The sequence below is a fragment of the Acipenser ruthenus genome, chromosome 5 (genome assembly GCF_902713425.1).
Source record: "Acipenser ruthenus chromosome 5, fAciRut3.2 maternal haplotype, whole genome shotgun sequence".
Classification (NCBI taxonomy): domain Eukaryota; kingdom Metazoa; phylum Chordata; class Actinopteri; order Acipenseriformes; family Acipenseridae; genus Acipenser; species Acipenser ruthenus.
This window is the reverse complement of record NC_081193.1, coordinates 49,146,877-49,166,187: the sequence shown is the minus strand read 5'-3', so window position 1 is coordinate 49,166,187 and position 19,311 is coordinate 49,146,877. Positions and strand designations below refer to the sequence as shown.

At 36.6% G+C, this 19,311-nt stretch overlaps 1 protein-coding gene across 9 annotated transcripts in view; it reads left to right on the top strand.

The window, feature by feature from the left end:
• The window catches only part of LOC117403235 (estrogen-related receptor gamma), a 283,889-nt gene that overhangs the window by 242,603 nt on the left and 21,975 nt on the right, over positions 1–19,311 (top strand). For 8 of the 9 annotated variants that reach the window (XM_034005231.3, XM_059024301.1, XM_059024302.1 and 5 more), the window contains 2 exons: positions 3,465–3,575; positions 8,641–8,823. In XM_034005231.3, coding sequence (XP_033861122.1) covers positions 3,465–3,575; positions 8,641–8,823 — 294 coding nt within the window. The remainder of the gene's footprint in view (positions 1–3,464; positions 3,576–8,640; positions 8,824–19,311) is intronic. The other variant, XM_034005230.3, reaches the window with a different exon arrangement.

The window sequence follows — 19,311 nt, the reverse complement described above, 5'->3', positions numbered from 1 at the left end:
ACTGTGGAGACTTCCAACCAGTTGAGACTAACATTTCCTGTTGTGCCATGTAGATGCGAATCTGTGGGTTGTCAATGTCTCTTTACAAGTAGGAGCTATGGGCTAGATAACATGTCAATTCAAATTCGTGTAGACTGGTTTTTTTTGTTTTTGTTTTTATTAAGTTTTCATATGCCTGCATTTCTGTATGGATATAGAACATTTTAATAACTTCCTAATGTGAGGTGATTAGAATACTGATAATTTCAAACATCTTTTACTTAATTTTTGTAGCACGCTGGTCAGTATATCCTTAGCTTCCTCTTCTTAGAAGTCAGTGGCTGCTTTTTTTCTTTTTGTAATCCTCTTGAACACCATCTTCATGGTTCACTTTGTTTTATTTTGCATTCTGGTGGAAAATGTCAAATTCATAACTTGGGATATGTAGTGATGTTGGTATGAAGGATAACAAAAGTGACTAAGCTTACTGTATTTTAAATTGTATAGGTCTGCAGGCCATCTCCAAGCTAAACAAACAGTAAGATATGACATTTCCTTTGAATATTTGTAAGGGTGAAATTTGCTTAATTATTGTTACCTATACATTTCAGCAGATGCCTTGCTGGATTCCACGACACCTATGAAATTCAAAACAACCCTTGTAATTTTTTATGGTCATATGTGGGTTCTAGTAAACTGGGGATAATTTCAAATGTAGCAGCCCTGCATTGAAGGCACCAAACAATTGGTCTATCTGCAGGCTTAATTAAAACAGTAAAAGTGGTGTCTTGTAATCTGCCCAGGATTTATAAGGGGTTAAGATTAATTTGTTTAATTTAGTATTTTTTTCCCTTTCTGTAACCTTGGATAACAGTCTCTCACTGCCTCAGGCATTAGCGCTGACAATGAGAGGACATCTATAAAGACTGGGGATGAACATGCTACTGCTCACATGTGAAAGTAATCAAAAGATAAATTTCAGGCAATAACTGGCATGTTATTTATTATCTTAAAGAAAAGCAATCTGCTGTCTTCCAGAGTCACGAAACTGAGCTCGCTCAAGTGAGGCAATTGCGGAAGGCTCACCTTTTGCTCCAAGTAGACTGTGTGATCCCCATTACAAAGCTGTCTAGCAGTTCTATATTAAGGATCGCTTTGCTTAAGGGCCCTGTGTTAAGTATTCAGAGTGCAAACAATATGGCATAACCCTGTAATACAGTCAGTTCACATCCACTATCCAGTTTCTTGTAACTAGGAGCATTTTATACAGTATATTTTTATTGAAGCCACTGTGTGTTTTTTATTCTGATTCACTGTGTATTTTTTATTAAGATTCTGTTTCTGACAGTGTGCACAACCTTCCTTTATTCAAATACTACCAAAATACCACTTTTTGGACTGTTTTGATAAAAACAAGCCCCCAGACAAACATATTGTATTACACTGCTTAAAGCATTACAGCCGTTTGAATTTCTATTTGTGGACTGTAGACGTAAGAGTTGTTGGGTCCCAGTTATGGAGTTTTATCTACCATGAAAAATCTAGATTTTCTGTTCTTGGAACTGCAAACACCGAAGAGGTAATTGCACATGACTAGCTTCATTTGGGTCCCTCTAGCTCTGAACTAGCCAGCACATTGTCTGGCATTCCAGCACATGGAATAGCTACTCCAGGAGTCTCAGCTGCAGTACACTCTGACATAGCCTCTTTATGTCAACAGGCTGTTACCCTTTGGAGCACCTGTTAACCACAACGTTAATTCTATTTGATTTGGTCTACTGTAAAAGGAATAGCTTTATGAAAGCGGAGTATATTCTCTGCAACATGAGACAGAAACACTTTCAAAGTCCTATTTTCATCTCTTTTGATGTAAGCCAAGTTTGTTGTTCTCATCTTAGGACTTTGTGGTTTGTGTAATGAATTCCAGTGGCAGTATTTAGTCAGTTAGGTGGGATAAGCTTTTAATAATACTGGGTAGTTTTCTGGGGGGAAATTTGCTAAATATTTTGTTAGGAAGTAAAATCACACCTCGAGATCGCTGCTTAATGAGTTGTGAATATTCGTGTAAGAGGCCATAGATACAAAAGCAATGGCATCTCCCTGAACCTCATAGAGCAGAATAGCTTATTCAGGATTCAGGAATTTCTTTAGCAAAGATTTTGAATATGTTTTTTAATCAGTGTTGATATCCAGCTTTAGCATGTTTCCGCTCATCCTGAAAGGATTGGGCATGATATATAAGCTTCTGCAGAGATGCATCTATATCAGAGCTTAAGTACGGTGGTGGAATACACACAGCTTACTAGTCTAAATTGAGCTGTAGTATTAGTAACACAATCTCTCAAGTAAAAGGTTAATAAATCTTACCAGTATTAGCCCTTGAACAGATGCACACATTGTAGGGAGGGATAAGGTGTCGCCTCGGGTACACTTGATGGTATTACAAAGGGGGCAAAAGCATGATCATAGCTGTGAATTAGCACTGTAAATCTTTCCCTTGTAGTTAACAGTAAGTCTCCATGTATATTCAGTTATTAGCTGAGCTTGTTAAGATGAACAGTTGTCAATATATGACAGTCTGTTGTTGCATTTGTTCTCTGACCCAGTCTATTCTAGCGTGTGTAAAGTACATGTGTTTGTGTTTTTTTATATATATATATATAGTTTATATTGAATAGTGTATTGTAAGGTGTATAACAGGTGCAATATATGTCTTTCATCAATTCCTATACAGCTGTTTTGTTTTGTGCTTTGTAAAATGTGGCTATAGCCAGCTTTAACTGGTTTCCAAGGGAACTACTTGTCCCAAGAGAGGTTTGTATAATTAAATAAGGGTTCCTTTGTATGTCAATTAATTAAAAGGATAGATAGGTCTTTAAGGCGCTGTTTCAATTTGAACGGGTAGAAAACCACAATTGAATGTGCTTTTACAACCATAGCAACACAATAAATAACCCAGCCACGTCTAGTGCTCCTGACTGTTAAGCTTGAATGTATTGGCATCTATCTAATTGATGTTTTCGAAAGAAAAAAAAAGTATTGTACCTATTGATGCCTGGAGTTCCCTCGGTGTGTCATTTAAAGGAAAACGTGGCCTCCATCTGCCACAACAGAGAAAGTCAGCCTGATGTTTTGAGAATAGCTACTTAAAGCTTTGAGCTTTCATACAGGAAATGAAGCTTCATCTCATGTAAATGAGATGTACTGCAAATGAGGCTGGGTGATTTTCTATTAAACTGATACTTAACAGATTGTTTACTGTACTTGTATTACATTATTTTGTCCTGTATGGAAGACAACTACCAATAATTAATAATGATAAAAGTACCAGCCTGACATATTTAATACAAAGTTTGTAGTGTGCTATCAAGTAGTAAGGAATGTGTAGGAGTAATCTAGTTCTTTCCTGTATTTGGCATTTATGGGGACTATAAAAATGGTAAAGTCCAATGGTTGTCATTAACACTTCTTCAATTTTTTTCTAGGTGTGCGCCTAGACAGAGTACGTGGTGGGCGCCAGAAGTACAAGCGTCGGATAGATGCTGAAAACAGCCCGTATTTGAACCCACAGCTTGTGCAGCCAGCCAAAAAGCCATGTAAGAACACCTATTGATTCTTTTTACCCCACCCCCTGTACAGTCACACATGCTCTCATATACATTTAAATATTATTATTATTATTTATTATTATTATTTATTTCTTAGCAGACACCCTTATTAAACATTTCAAGCGTTACAATACAAGTAATACAATAAGAGCAAGAAATACAATAACTTTTGTTCAAGTAAAGTACAAGTTTGACAAACCACAATTCAATAATACAGCAGGTAATAGTGATAGTTACATCAGGATATGATTAAATAGTGATAGTTACATCAGGATGTGATTAAATACAAAGTACTACAGGTTAAAAACTTGGCAGATTACAGTATTCTGAAGTACAGGATTAAATGCAGTAAAATAGGGGCTGATAAGAGCAAAATAAAGCACATTTACATGAAGGGTGATAGTGTCCCAGGATACAAACAGAGGAGTTCTACAGGTGCTCTTTGAAGAGGTGAGTCTTAAGGAGGCGCCGGAATGTGGTCAGGGACTGGGCAGTCCTGACATCTGTAGGAAAATACACTTCCATAAAAAGGGGCTATTAACACGCAAAGCTCCTCCACATTCATTTAAAATAATAAAACACTCTTTTATTTCATGCATTTCATTTAGAAGAGCTTTATAGGTAAACATAGTTGACAATTTACAAACAGATGGCATTCATGTTAGGGCAGTGATTAGTGTTTTAAATTCTGGTTAAGGAGCTGATTAATGCTATGGGTAAAAAAAGTTTTCTCTTATCAAAATGTAGCTTAACACAAAATTCTTGCCATGTGTTTCAATGCAGTAGTTTCACCTCCAGAGCCAGAGTTCAAATCCATCTTAAGCCCCTTTCACACTGGCATGTTCTACCCGGGTCAGAACCTACCAGGGTCAGGACCCAGTGTCATGCGGGTCAGCTACGCGATTTCACACTGCTTTTGATAAAGCAGGGTTGACCTGGGTGACAGACGCAAGTACACAATGCACGTATTAATGCCCTGGAAGCAGCTTGTTACAGACGCTTCCATCCAAGCTTCTCTGGATTGAACCGTCGGCACAAATGTTGATTAGAGCAAATGTTTCTTCATCCTTGCTGCAATCTGGCTCATGGTATGTCTCAAGCAACAAAAATATGGCTAAACAGAATAAACAAAAACGTTCCTTGCGGAAGTGAAACCTTCACGCAGACATGGCTGTTTGTTATTTAGTCAGTTTAAGAACAGCCGTCATCCATTTAATCAACCCGGGTATGACCCAGGTACATGGTTTCACACTACGTGGTACTGTGACCTGGGTAGCCAGAACACAGGTCCTGACCCGGGTAGGAGTGCCAGTGTGAAAGGGGCTTTAGTTTCACATATAAAATGAATTTGCCTGTCACTGCTGGAGTCTCAAAACCCCACCATTATTTAGTTCAAATTGGAACACTTAACTGTGCATGGGTAAAGCCTAGCACTGAATGGCAGGAGTGGTCCTTTACCTCAGCCTTCAGATTAATTAAAAGGGCTTTGTGGGAAAGCGTGCATAATAGTAATTTATTTTTAGTGCTGTATTCCTCATTTGCTAAATTCAATCTGTAAAATATTAAGTGTAATCACATTTTGTACCTTTCTTAAATGTTGAGCATAATTTTAAAAGCTCAACATTTTTTTTTTTTTTTTTAAAGCATGATTACCTCCCCACCGCCCACCTAAAAAAATAATAATAATCTGGATTAAACCAATCTGTCAGAGACATTAAACCCACAGTACTGAGCTCCCAAGCTTTCCTGTTCTGTAAATATAGGCAAATGTAGTACTTATCAGATCTATACTACAAACACCTTTTAGTATATGGTAAGAGAAACTGTTGTTTGATTTATATAAATACATACAGTGCCTTGCATAAGTATTCACCCCCCTTGGACTTTTCCACATTTTGTAGTGTTACAACCTGGAATTAAAATGGATTTAATTGGGATTTTTACCATTTGATTTACACAACATACTTAACACTTTGAAGGTGCAAAATATTTTTTATTGTGACACAAAAGTTAATTAAACAAAAAAAGACATTTGTTGGTTATTATTATTATTTGTTTATTTAGCAGACGCCTTATCCAAGGCGACTTACAGAGACTAGGGTGTGTGAACTATGCATCAGCTGCAGAGTCACTTACAATTACGTCTCACCCGAAAGACAGAGCACAAGGAGGTTAAGTGACTTGCTCAGGGTCACACAATGAGTCAGTGGCTGAGATGGGATTTGAACCGGGGACCTCCTGGTTACAAGCCCTTTTCTTTAACCACTGGACCACACAGCCTCCTGGTTGCATAATTATTCACCCCCCTGAGTCAATACTTGGCAGAAGCACCTTTGGCAGCAATTACAGCTGTGAGTCTTTTTGGGTAAGTCTCTACCAGCTTTGCACATCTGGATCCTGCAATTTTTGCCCATTCTTCAAGCTCTGTCAAGTTGGATGGGGACTGTTGGTGAACAGCAATTTTCAAGTCTTGCCACAGATTCTCAATCGGATTGAGGTCTGGGCTTTGACTAGGCCATTCTAAGACATTCAGGTTCTTGTTTTTAAACCACTCCAGTGTAGCTTTGGCTGTGTGTTTAGGGTCATTGTCCTGCTGGAAGGTGAACCTCCGCCCCAGACCCAGGTCTGTTGCAGACTGAAACAGGTTTTCCTCTAGAATTTCCCTGTACTTTGCTCCATTCATTTTCCCTTCTATCCTGACAAGTGCCCCAGTCCCTGCCGATGAAAAACATCCCCATAACATGATGCTGCCACCACCATGCTTCACCGTGGGGATGGTGTTCTCAGGGTGATGAGCAGTGTTGGCTTTGCGCCACACATAGCGTTTTGCGCTAAGGCCAAAAAGTTCAATTTTGGTCTCATCAGAACAGAGAACCTTTTTCCACATGTTTGCTGTGTCTCCCATATGCCTTTTGGCAAAATCCAAATGGGATTTGATATGGTTTTTTTTCAGCAATGGCTTTCTTCTCGCCACTCTTCCATAAAGCCCAGCTTTGTGGAACGTCTGGGTTATAGTTGTCCCATGGACGGTTTCTCCCATCTCAGCAGTGGATCTCTCCAGCTCCTTCAGAGTTACCATTGGCCTCTTGGTTGCTTCTCTGACTAATGCCCTCCTTACCTGGTCACTGAGCTTTGGTGGACGGCCTTCTCTAGACAGAGTCGCGGTTGTGCCATATTCTTTCCATTTTTTAATAATGGATTTAACGGTGCTCCGGGGGATGTTCAAAGTTTGGGATATTTTTTTATAACCCAACCCTGATTGGTGCTTCTCCAGAACTTTATCCCGGACTTGTTTTGATAGCTCCTTGGTCTTCATGATGCTGTTTGTTTAGATATGCTCTCTAACAAAGAGGTGTATTTAATTGCACACAGGTGGACTCCATTCAACTAATTATGTGACTTCTGAAGGCAATTGGTTGCACCAGAGCTTATTTAGGGGTGTCACAGCAAAGGGGGTGAATACTTATGCAATCAAGACTTTTCAGTTTTTTATATGTAAATAATTTTGAAAAATATGTAGATTTTTTTTTCCCCACTTCGACATTATGGACTATTTTGTGTAGATCAGTGACAAAAAATCCTAATTAAATCCATTTTAATTCCAGGTTGTAACACTACAAAATGTGGAAAAATCCAAGGGGGGTGAATACTTATGCAAGGCACTGTACATACAGATATGTTCTGCTTTTAACAATTACGAAAAACAGTGGTCAATTGGAATGAAAATTTGGAAACATTAAATAAGATTTACCTAGAGATAGTGCTCACAGCTATTTAACCCCCTGTCCAAATTGCTAGAAACTACCTCTATACCTCTTCTTGTGCTTGAACTTAGAAAATATGACCTCTGGCAATAATATATATTTTTAATTTACTGTCTGTCGTAATTGTTTTTTTTATCATAGTATGGTCTAGGTATAATATTGCTGACGACAATTTTATTTCACTCAACATAAGATGTTTCTATGTCTGAAGAGGGTCATTAAGTATTTTTAATATAACATTTGCAATATAGCCCTAAAATGTAAAACCATTTCCCCATCTGCAACAGCTGTCAAAGTTGGTCTACAAGCATTAGCACCCCTTGACTTTTGTAACAGTCTCATTACTTAAATGAAACTGCCTTATGTGCACTAGATATGTTCACAATGTTACTGAATCAATGTCATGTTATATTGCTGTGCACGTCTATGTGTATAAAAGTCACCCTCAACCCTATTGCTGCTTTATCTGTATCAGCTGTGGTTAAGAAGGACTTTTATTCCCACAGACATATGACAATACCCCGCAATATGACATTCAAAAGATAAAAATGAAGGTATTCTCCGATCGAGTGGTGAGCTTACCCCCTAGCTGATTAATGTCCCAGGACATGTGGATAAAAAAAATTCTAACAATACGTAGTACACACAGGAGGCAGCATTAGTAAGTAGTGAGAATGATATAAAAGTCAGTGGGTGTTTGCTAACACTTTAATGGGTTGCTACCTGCTATCACAGAGAGGAAGAGGAGCAACACCTATCAACCGGTGTCCTGCACTGAAAGTGCGAAGGACACTGGGTAGTGGTAGCAGATGGGCCAGCAAGATACCAAGGGAAACAGCATTAATTCTAACTATAATAGGACATTTTGAAAGATGAGTCAGACCATTGGTATATTCACAGAGAGAGGTTGCTGTAGAGGGGGTATAAATAACAATTTGGAGGATCTTTTTTTTTTTCTTTTCTCAAGACGTTCATAGTTTCACTATGTACTAATGAAGTTGTACAATAGTTTTATTTAGTATAATTGTTCGGATTCTAATCAGGGCACATAGAAGCATTATTGGTTTCTATACAGCATGTTCCAATGCTATTGAATTATATTAGGTGTTTTTAGTTTTGAGTCAGAAGGGCCTATTCAGAAAACATGTTTAAGTCTATTTTAATTAAAATGTTTTTAAAAAAATGAATATGTCTAGATGTATCTGTTGTCATGTACTGTTATTAAGTGTCATCTTTTGAAGGAAAATAATTTGAACCAACATATTCTTTTTGTTCATGTTCAAATACAGTCCCATTTGGCTGCCTTGCAGATAACAAGATCGTGTCTCATTTAATGGTGGCTGAACCAGAGAAGATCTATGCCATGCCTGACCCCACGGTTCCTGACAGCGATATCAAAGCCCTCACCACACTCTGTGACCTGGCCGACAGAGAGCTTGTAGTTATCATTGGATGGGCAAAGCATATTCCAGGTAAATATTTTTTTTACCATACTTCAGTTATTTGCATCATCCTATATATTTCATAAATATTTTCATACATATTTTACTTTGAGTAAACTCCTTCTGCATATGAATCAATTCTATGCATCTGGGGACTTCCAAGACTTGCTATAAACACTGCTGCTGTTTAAATCTAAAGTAGTGTCTTGCCTGGTGTTTAATACTTTTGCAAATAAAATACACTGACATGTACAGTTAGAGATGATGGTTTTCATAACTTGGTTGGGGTGATTTTAATGATCTAAACAGTGGTGGATCTATTAAGATCTGCTAGATCTATTAAAATGGACCCTTGTATGTCCTATTTGAATTGTATGAGTAGTAGAAGTAGTTAGAACCGTTACTTTTTAGATCAATCTAATTGAATACTGTTGAACCCTTAAAACCAAAGCCTCTTTTTAAAATGTAAAATTCTGATTTGTCAGAAAGTTACTGACATTGAAAAGCAAAGAGTAAAAGGTCTGCACAGCAACACACATTTAGCCAAAGATTATTTTAAACATCTAAGATGTGATGTGGCTATCCCAGTTGTGATATAAAGTACAGATCTCTTAACTGAGGCCTGTCCTATTCCTGCAGTTTATTATTATATGAGAAGTAAGCTCAATTTAAATCTTGGAGTTCAACATTTGCACAGTAATTGCAGTTTTCCTTTTCCCATGGTTATAAGCAGCATAGCTTACCATGGTTTGCCACATTTATTAATATGCTTTACCATACTTCTCTGGGCTTTATAGGGCTTACCAATTAACCACTCTTTCACTGTTACATTTTGTTATGCTTTTACTATAGTACACTTTTGTAAGGGATAACATAGAACTTATTTTGAAAACACAACAATATATAATAGCCTCTTATATGTATGTTCATTGGAATTTTTAATCCACTGAGGCTAAATTCCAGTGGGATTCTGGGAGATAGCCAGCATAAAAAGTTGCATGCAGGGTTTTAATGGGCTTATTTTCCTGGCAGTACCAATCACCTCAGCACCATGAGCTGTGGGATTGAGTGGCTATCTTTGATCCCCAATGCCAGATGCCCAACGGCTTTCATTTTAGACTTAAGCTGAGTCATCTATGGGCAGAGGTGAAAGCTAAAACCTCTGAGCCTAAAGACCTCCAGGATAATCACTACACTGCATTTGTTTTTTTTCTGTTATCGCAGATTTATAGTTTAGCAATAGCGCTGAAGGTCTTACGAAAATGAACCTTTTTTTTATTGCATACAGTACAGAAAGTTGCATGTGGCTGTTTGCTTATGCTTCTTCCAATAGCATAGTTATCCTATTTAGCAACAAGTGGGAACATAAACAATTTTAACAGTATACAAAATAGCAAATAATTAGTCAGAACAAGAATGTATAAGTTTGTTTTTTGCTAGTTTTATACTATTTCAGGGTTTCCAGGGCATCCTGGAAAACCAGGAACATTTCTAACTTAATTTCCAGGCCTGGAAAAGTCATGGAAAATGGAGAAAAAAACAAATGTCCTGGAAAAGTCATGGAAAACGATGATGCAATGTATTAGCAGAATGAATAAGGCTGGTCGAAGCCGTCTGTCTAGTGATACGTCACAGTTATCACGATTGTGTTGCTGGATAATTGGCGGGCAGCCAATTGCTAGTACAATATTGCTATGAGTGAAATTTCGGTTTCTCGATGTGGGGAGCAGAAAGATAATTCAGTAGGTAAATATGGCAGATAATATATTAATCTTTTACCACACAAGGTGGTGATTTTTTTAATTAGTCATAATTTGGACTAATTTAAAGTCTAATAACATAATTGCATTTAATTAAAAGAGCAGATTAACAGTTACATATATATATATATATATATATATATATATATATATATATAAATTGTATTTCTGTTACATAAAGGCATTTGCCCTTTGGTAGTGTACAGTCGGCTCTTTTAATTCAAATGCCTTGCATTCAATTCTTAGTCTTTGGTTGCAGTTACTGTAATTGATCAAGTAATTAGGGATTACAACTATAATGTCCCTGGACTAGATTATATTATAAACAAGTGTTAAACCCTGTTAGTCCCTAAGTATGAATGTACTTTACCTTCTGCATTAAAGCATTTTACAAGAAAATCAAAACAGACGTGCATTCTCTATTAAATGTTGTGTTCTTTCATTTAAGTAATGCATATCCTTATTAAAGCATAGCTAAATTTATAATAAATGTTATTATTACAAAACTCTACTTAGTACTGTACTCTGTAACTTTTTTTGGCAATTGTGTACAACTTTAGGCCACTGAATTAAAGGAGTGGGAGAGACAACTAAAAAGAGATGATCTACTAGATTATAAAAATAGAGATAAAAAGGTCAAAAGAGTCCCATTAATAATGACTTACTCTAAACTTTTGCCCAATATTTCTAAAATAGTTTGGAAACACTTGCGGATTCTACATAATTCAGAAAAATTAAAAAAAGTATTTCTTAAGACCCCAGTTGTAGCATTCAAAAGAGAAGCTAATTTAGGTGATATTTTAGTTCACAGTAAACATAAAAGAATAATTGACAAAATAGGTTCTACGAACATGTGCACTAGTAGATGTAAAGTGTGTAAATACATAGACAAAAGTAAAAATATAGTTAAACATAAGAACACCACATATCCACTAAAAACTAATACCTACTGTAAAAATAGCAATGTTGTTTATGGAATAGCCTGTGAAAAATGTGATGAAATCAAATATGTTGGAGAGACTGGAACTACTTTATATAAAAGAATTCAGAACCACCTTTCATTAATTAGAAATAAAAAAATGAATGAACCAATAGTACAGCACTTCACCAGTCAGGTACATGACATAAATGATGTAAAGTTTGTAGTATTAGAACAGCTCAAATTAGACAATGCGACATACAGAAGAATAAAAGAAAGCAAATGGATAAATAGACTGAACACGATTATGCCAGCGGGACTCAACAGAAAAGGATGAACTAATTAACTTCAATAAATATATAACATTTAAATAAATAAACAAAATTCATTCAAAAGTTGTGCATGCTGATGCGCTGGGGAGGCCAAATCTAGACTGATCCTCAGAGCCAGCATTGCATGATATAATAAAAAATATTAGTTTATATAAAGTAGTATTAATTAGAATTAATACAGATTCAAAGATAGAAGTAAAAATGATGTCACAATATATAGAACACCATTACATCATGTAAGAATAAATCATGGATTTGAATGTAAACAATAACAAGTAGTTGTCATGCCGTCAAAAACCTATAAATATCTCCAATGTTTTGATTCAAACACAGGCTCCCTTGAGAAAGATAAGTACAACATATCGAAACGTTGGGCAGCTGGCTCTTTGAGCTAAAATATATATATATATATATATGCTTTCTGCTTCATTTTATTTTCCATCTTTACTTCCCGGTAAAATTGACACCTAATTATCATACATGTTACTTTTGAAATTAGTTTAATTTCTTTATTTCCTGCTACGCAAGTTAGTTAAACATGTTAATGCAGCATTGCAAAACCCATTAGGTTACACAACATATGCAATTAACACTTTTTTTGGATTGTAATTTGGTTAATTAACTTAAAAAAAAAAAATGAAAAGGCATGAGGCTGGGGTAGATATGAGGGGTGATGCAAGGCTATAGTGTCATGGAAAACAGATGAAATGTCATGGAAAATTATTCTTAACCAAGGGTGGGAACCCTGTTTAAATGTCTTATTTCTTTCAGTTGATTTGCCTTTGTCTTTGCCGTTTGAGACTGAAAAGTTATAACAATAAAAAAGAGATCTCTATAAAAGTATAATACAGCTGTATAATCCTTTCCCCAATGCACAGCATAATAATTCACAAATGGACTCGATATTGATGTGAAGTGTATAACCATCCTTTCTTTAAAAAAAAAAAAAAAGCATTCAGTTTCAGTTTGCTGAACTTATTTGTCTCCCTTTAAACTAGTTTGTCTCTATGCTTTATATGGTACAGTAATTTCTTAATCAAATTGATGAGAGCCCCTTTCCCAGAGAGAACTGAAACCAATTTATCGGTCATGATACAACAGCTATGTTGCTAACAGTCGTAACGAACTGTCAGGCAATCGCAGTGGAGCTAATTTGAAGTCATTAGGTGTGCAGCGTTCGGGCAACAATTTGTTACAGTGGTTAGGAGCACTGCTGACATTTCTGAGCGCATTCGCTTAAGATCAGTTCTAGCCGAGACCAGGCAAATTGTAAACTAATTTAAACATCACTCAGTATTACATGGGCTGGTGTGTCTGAAATCAATGGATAATGAACCAGTCTGTGTTTTGTTGAATGGAGTAAAGATACACTTTGTTTTAGAGAAGGTATTGCTACCTTATGTATTAAGATAATACTGCATAATACAGTGTTGTACATTATTATTATTATTATTATTATTATTATTATTATTATTATTATTATTATTATTATTATTATTATTATTATTATTATTTAACTTTTTATATTATTAAGACTAAATAAGAGCTTGAGAACATTTTTTAAAAAAAAAGATGGTGTCTGGAATAAACAGTGTGTGGAGTGTTAACAGGACAAAGCTAGTTAACAGAGAGAGAAAGCAAATGTTTAATAGGAAAGAAAAAAATCCCAAATTACTTTATCTGTAAATAGAAATAGACTCCTTGTGTTAAATAAACTGTGTTATGAAAATTCCAACACCCCTTACCCTTGAGAAAAAAGACACAAAGGCAGCAGACAGCACTTAACTTTTGTTAAGGAAAAAAGCAGGTGTAAGAAGGGAAGGTGGTGCCCTAATAGCCCCTTTCTTTTAGGATGACAGGGTCCCTACTATTAGCATCCTTTTATACTCTTGGAAATTGCTCATGCTTCTCCTATTCTGGCTCCTATCTACTGGACTTATTTCTCTTTCAATTTTTGTCTGCGCTCGGATAAGCGTGTGCTAACACAATATGATTGAGTTGTAAAATGGAACCCTGTCGCCTCTAATCTCTTTTATGTAGATACTGTGGTACTTCCACACTCCACTTTATTCTCTCTCTCTCTCTCTTTCTCTCTCTCTCTCTCCTTTATTGTCAGACAGGCTGTGGAGTAACAGAGGCTCGGTAGAATATTAGAGCTAGGTTTCACGGGGGCGTGATAAAGAGATTATCAGCTCAGTGGTCAGATGTATTGTTGTTCTGTGTGTCGGATTAGAATATTCGCATGGAACCTCGTTAACAAAATGCTGGAGGTGCTTACTCAGGGGCTCTGCTCGTGAGCTGATTCATCTCCCAGTTGATTGAGTTGTCACTCTTATTGGCTGACCTGTATTATGTATAAGCTTAGTCGACTGGGCTTTGAGGGCACAATTGGAAATTTAAAGGAAATTGTCCAACTTCTGCTGCTTAAGGCTACATGAGCGTCACAAGCTTAAGTCTTGGTTCAGAGTGGGTAGGAAGCTGCCTCTTTTATCAGGGTTTCATGCAGGGGCACTACATTTTTGTAGTTATCAGTAGTGGGTAACACATAGCACTACCATTGCATAGCATGAGACAGTATGGCTTTACTTCAAGTTTAAATCAGGAGGAATGAAGAACTAAATCAGTTTTACCTCAGAATATACAATATGATTTGATGTTTCAAGGTAGGTATGAGCCTGAAATGGCTTGAAGTGTTATCCAATGGGAGTCATATCTGTTATCCTGTAGTACATCATCCTTTCTTCATCAAAATGAAGAGAATGTAATGCAGGAAATGGTTGCATTTCCGCTGGCTTCATTTGAAGAACCAGTGAAGAATAACATTGGACTTGGGGGTCTTTCACTTGGCTAAGGTTGAGTCAGGCAGATTTTCTTTTTAGTAATAATAAAAAATTATATCTTAGCTGAGAGAAAGTCCATTGTTTTCTCAACTAGGCCATTTACAGGTGACATGCTCTATAGGATTAGAATGGAATTCAGGCAGCAGCTACTGTTTAGGAGCCAAAGGCGCAAGCCTGATGGTTAAAATGGGCCACTAAACAGCTGGAGTAAAGTCCCCTTTTGTCACCTTTTTTCCAGGCCTGCTCTTATCTGCTTCATCCAATCTCCAAATGAGTGCATGTCTATCACTGCTCTGGCTCTGACTCTGGAAATATTGATTAATAGTTGCCCTAAGCTCCTTTTAGCAAATCAAATTTTCACTTTTAGCGAGGATTTCACTCCTGATTTATTCAGCATAGTGAAACACACTAAATTACCTTTGCCACTCAAGGAAAATGGCTGAAAAACAAAGCTTTCAAGTGGAGAAGAACACAATGTAAATTGTGTGGCAGCACATTCTTTTTTATAACATGCTTTGTTGCTTTGTTGTTTCCTTGACAGAAAAAAATGTGGAATTCAAAAGTCTTATTTTGTATTATTATAGCATACTAGTGCTGGTAACCTTTCATGTGTGAATAAATCCAGGTTCAGGAAGTCAGTAGCTACAGCTGGGATTGGGAGATTGGGAGACCTCTCCCTGTACTTGAGTGAGTCGAGAGTGGGTCGAGCATTGGTGTTCTCTGTTTCCCTCCTCATATTGAGCCAGGTAAAGGCTACATTAATCTGAGGGTGCTCTTTCACCCCCACCTTCTCTCCCCCAGCTCAGGTAGGTTTCACACCTGCTTAACCTACATTTATAAAGAGGGATTAATTACCTGGAGGGCTGTTTACCAGAGCCAATTAGCACAATTCTGGTGAGGGCATACACTGACCTGGGCACTGGAAATGAAAGCACAAACAAAAAGAGAAAGAGAGACAGCCACTGGGTGATAATGGTAAGATTTCCTGGGATCTGACAAGTGTGACATTTCAAGTTCTAACAATCTAACAAGAAATACTGTACTACTATTATGGCTTCCGGTAGACTTTTGTGATATCATTTTGTAGTTTCTTTGATTACATTGTAACAATCGGCCTTTTATAACACAAGCCAAAACTAACCAATTTAAAAAGCAGATAGCTAAAGACCAATTGACAGCGAATAAAATATCTTACGAGACCAAAAGTTCACGGGAGAGAGTGTTTTATCTTTAGAAACTTTTAATAATGCCCAAAAAAGGAACTGCAGAACAGTACAATGCATACATACCCAGCATAAGATATCAATGTAAAGATAAAGCAATTATATCTTTTAACATTGCCCTATAAGAAACTGTAGCTCAATGCAATGTGCATGCATATATATATATATATATATATTGGTACTGAATGAAACAGTATGAGATATCAAGGCAAAGATAGATCAACATATAAACAAACACAAACTTCAAAGAAAAACAAAAGAGAGAACTAGTCCATATAAATGCATGTAGCTACACAGTTCCTTATTCAAAAAAACAAAGTCAGTTATTCTTTGTATGGAAAAACAGACTTGCAAAAAATGTCTTTCAAGAACAAATAATGTATCAAAACAAACGCTCATAGTACTATCGCAAGAAACCCCAATTGTAATCCAGCAATGTCAAGCGTAAAAGAAAAGATTGCAACAGCAGTCTCACCACTCCTATGTGTTTGATGATAGGCTGCGTGTTGTTTCTTTGTTGTGAATCGATCTCTGCCTCCCCAGCTTCATACAGTCCAGGCAAAAAAGAAAAATTACATTATTTCTAAATATGCTTGTTAATTTAAAAGCAAAAAAGAAACCGCAACAGACTTTTCTTTGCCTAACCCTTTGCTTAACCTTGACTTCCTGCAAACAACACATACCATCTCCCATTCCAGGCCACCCCCATTGTAGTTCTCTTTTATCACCTGAACCAGGTTGTTTCAATGAAGGTAAATTACTGTAAATGTAATAATAGAAGAGCTGTTCAAGAGAAAGAAAAAACAGCATAATAAAATGAACCCTGAAAATCCCACCTCAAGCCTGACCACCTAAGCCAAATGGGAGATAAGCTAAAGTAATAAAAAAAAAGGCAGCAACGAACAATTTATTTTAACTTGATGTTAAATAAAAAATCTAAATTACTTTTTTTTTCTTTTTTTTTAAATTATGTCTCAATCCTAAAATTCTAGGTGATGCCAAACGTTTGCCATAGCTGTACAATGCCTAACATCCCACAGAGTGCATGTGGCTGTGGTCATTTCTTACTTCCATAACTGTATCCCTATCTTCTGTAGAAAAAACTTGAAATCTGCAAGTCATTGTTGTTGGTGTTGGTATTGATGGTGTTTTGTTGTGTTCATATACTAGTGGTAGGGTTTGTTTTAAGCACAAAATATACACATGTCTCATGCCAGACATTATTTACAATATTTCTAATAGCATGCAAATTATTATTATTATTATTATTTATTTCTTAGCAGACGCCCTTATCCAGGGCGACTTACAATCGCAAGCAAATACAAATACATTCAAGTGTTACAATATAAGTCATACAATAAGAACAAGAAATACAATAATTCTCAAGTGTGACAAACCACAATTCAATAATACAGCAGATAATAGTGAAAGTTACATCAGGATATGATTAAATAGTGATAGTTACATCAGGATATGATTAAGTACAAAATACTACAGATTAAACACTTGGCAGATTACAATATTCTGTATAACTAAGCAAATACCTGTATAACTGACACAAAGCTGTGACTTTTAGACTACTGTATTCTCCTGTACATAAATACCTGCTATACAAGTCCTGACATGAACTTTTGAGGTATTCACCCACATTGACAGATTTTGACAACCTTTGAATCCAGCTTCAGTTACGCTTTCTGACAGGAGGAACCAGAGGTGCCGGCTCTCAGATAGCCATAGAGACCTTACTTCCATGGTGGAGCCTGTTTTGTTAGGGAAGGAATAGGTTAAAACCCACTTTGCCTCCTGCTCCCATAATGCACAGAGACTGTTTCCATGCAGCTGGCAGAAAGTTGAGCATGGCATGTACCTTACGCTTTGTGTCATCTGCATCAGTTTCAAGCAACATCTTGCAGCTGGTTTCACATGCATGAAACATTCCCATATTTCCTATGGCAGGGGATACTTGGTTTTATCTTTGTACAGAAGTACTCAAAATAATCTAATCATGAAACAAACATCTTACAATTTTTAAAGTTATGGATTTATTTACCCTAATACATTATTCTGAGTATTCTGTTTTAGTCAGTTTAGAAATTATTTTAGGTTTTGTCATGTTAGTCCACTTTTCAGTATTGATTTCAAATGTATTTGTTATTTACTTTTTAGTGGACCAACTACACATGTCCCTTCATCAAGTGAGAATTGACTGAGAAGAAACAAAGTCAGTTTGGAACAAATACACTTTATTCTATATGGTGTTAAAATACTTTTTAGCAACTGCGCTTGTTGATTCTTTGGTCTCTGATTGACTGCCTGAAGAACTGAGGGGCAGGTTGCTGCTGACTCATATTATTTTGATACATCTGAAAGGGTTAACAAAGATCAGTTATCGGTTCTTAATACTTTTTTTAATACTCTGGTTATTGGTTCTTAGTTCTTTTCTGAATACTCCTCTGTACATTATTCATATTTACTTCAGTATTCCATAGTAGAAGCATAGAAAAGTGTAGTAAGCATAGTAAAAGCAGGGTAAAGTACAGATAAGTGTCAAATATACGTGTGTGTGTGATTATGTACACACTTAAAATGATAATCACTTTCACATCGTTTTTTTTTGTTCAAAAGCTCAAATTTTTATCTGCATCTCTGCAAAAAATCCTGTTTATTTGTACAGCGAAAGAGGCTGCACAGTGGCTCTGTGGTGCCTGCTGGCTTTGTCAGGGCCATCAGCCTTGTTGACTGGGATGTGATTGCCAGTTGAAAAAACAAGGCATTATTGCTCATTTTTTCCCTCTTATTAGTTTGATTACATTTGCAAATCAAATCAATCCATCAGACACGATGGGGCCGCATCCACAATTTGAAGGCCTAGTAATCTCCATCTAATAAGATGCAAATGTGTCACATCGGTAAGTAACCAATAAATCATCGGCGTGTCTTCGGCAATCATTAAATATCAGAATGAACAGTCAATTTTTAGTATTTTCAATTTGCGATATGCTGCTGGAATATAAAGATAGATGGACGTAATTACAGAAACCAAACACTATTTCAGCTCATTCCAAACACTAAATTTAGTGGAAGGTATAACTGGCCTGTCATCACACTACATTATTACTGGTGGTTCATGCAAAGTTCACAGACAAGCATGAAATGGCCATTGCCTCCCCAGCCCCCAAAATAACAGTTCAAATGGGCCATCCTTTCCATCAGCGAACAAGCAGGCGCGGAAATGGGATTGGATTTGAGCTGTCGGGGAGCGCTAAAGTATTATAACTCTTCACGCAGCAGTAGATGTAGGCCATGCATCAGGTTAAACAGGATCCCTGACTAAGGGGAAATATGAGTCTGCTGGATTGGTTTTACCCTGAAAATTGCCTAATGGTGTTGTAAATTATTTACTGGTGGGGCTTAGTTTACTGAGGGAGGACCTTCATATTCATA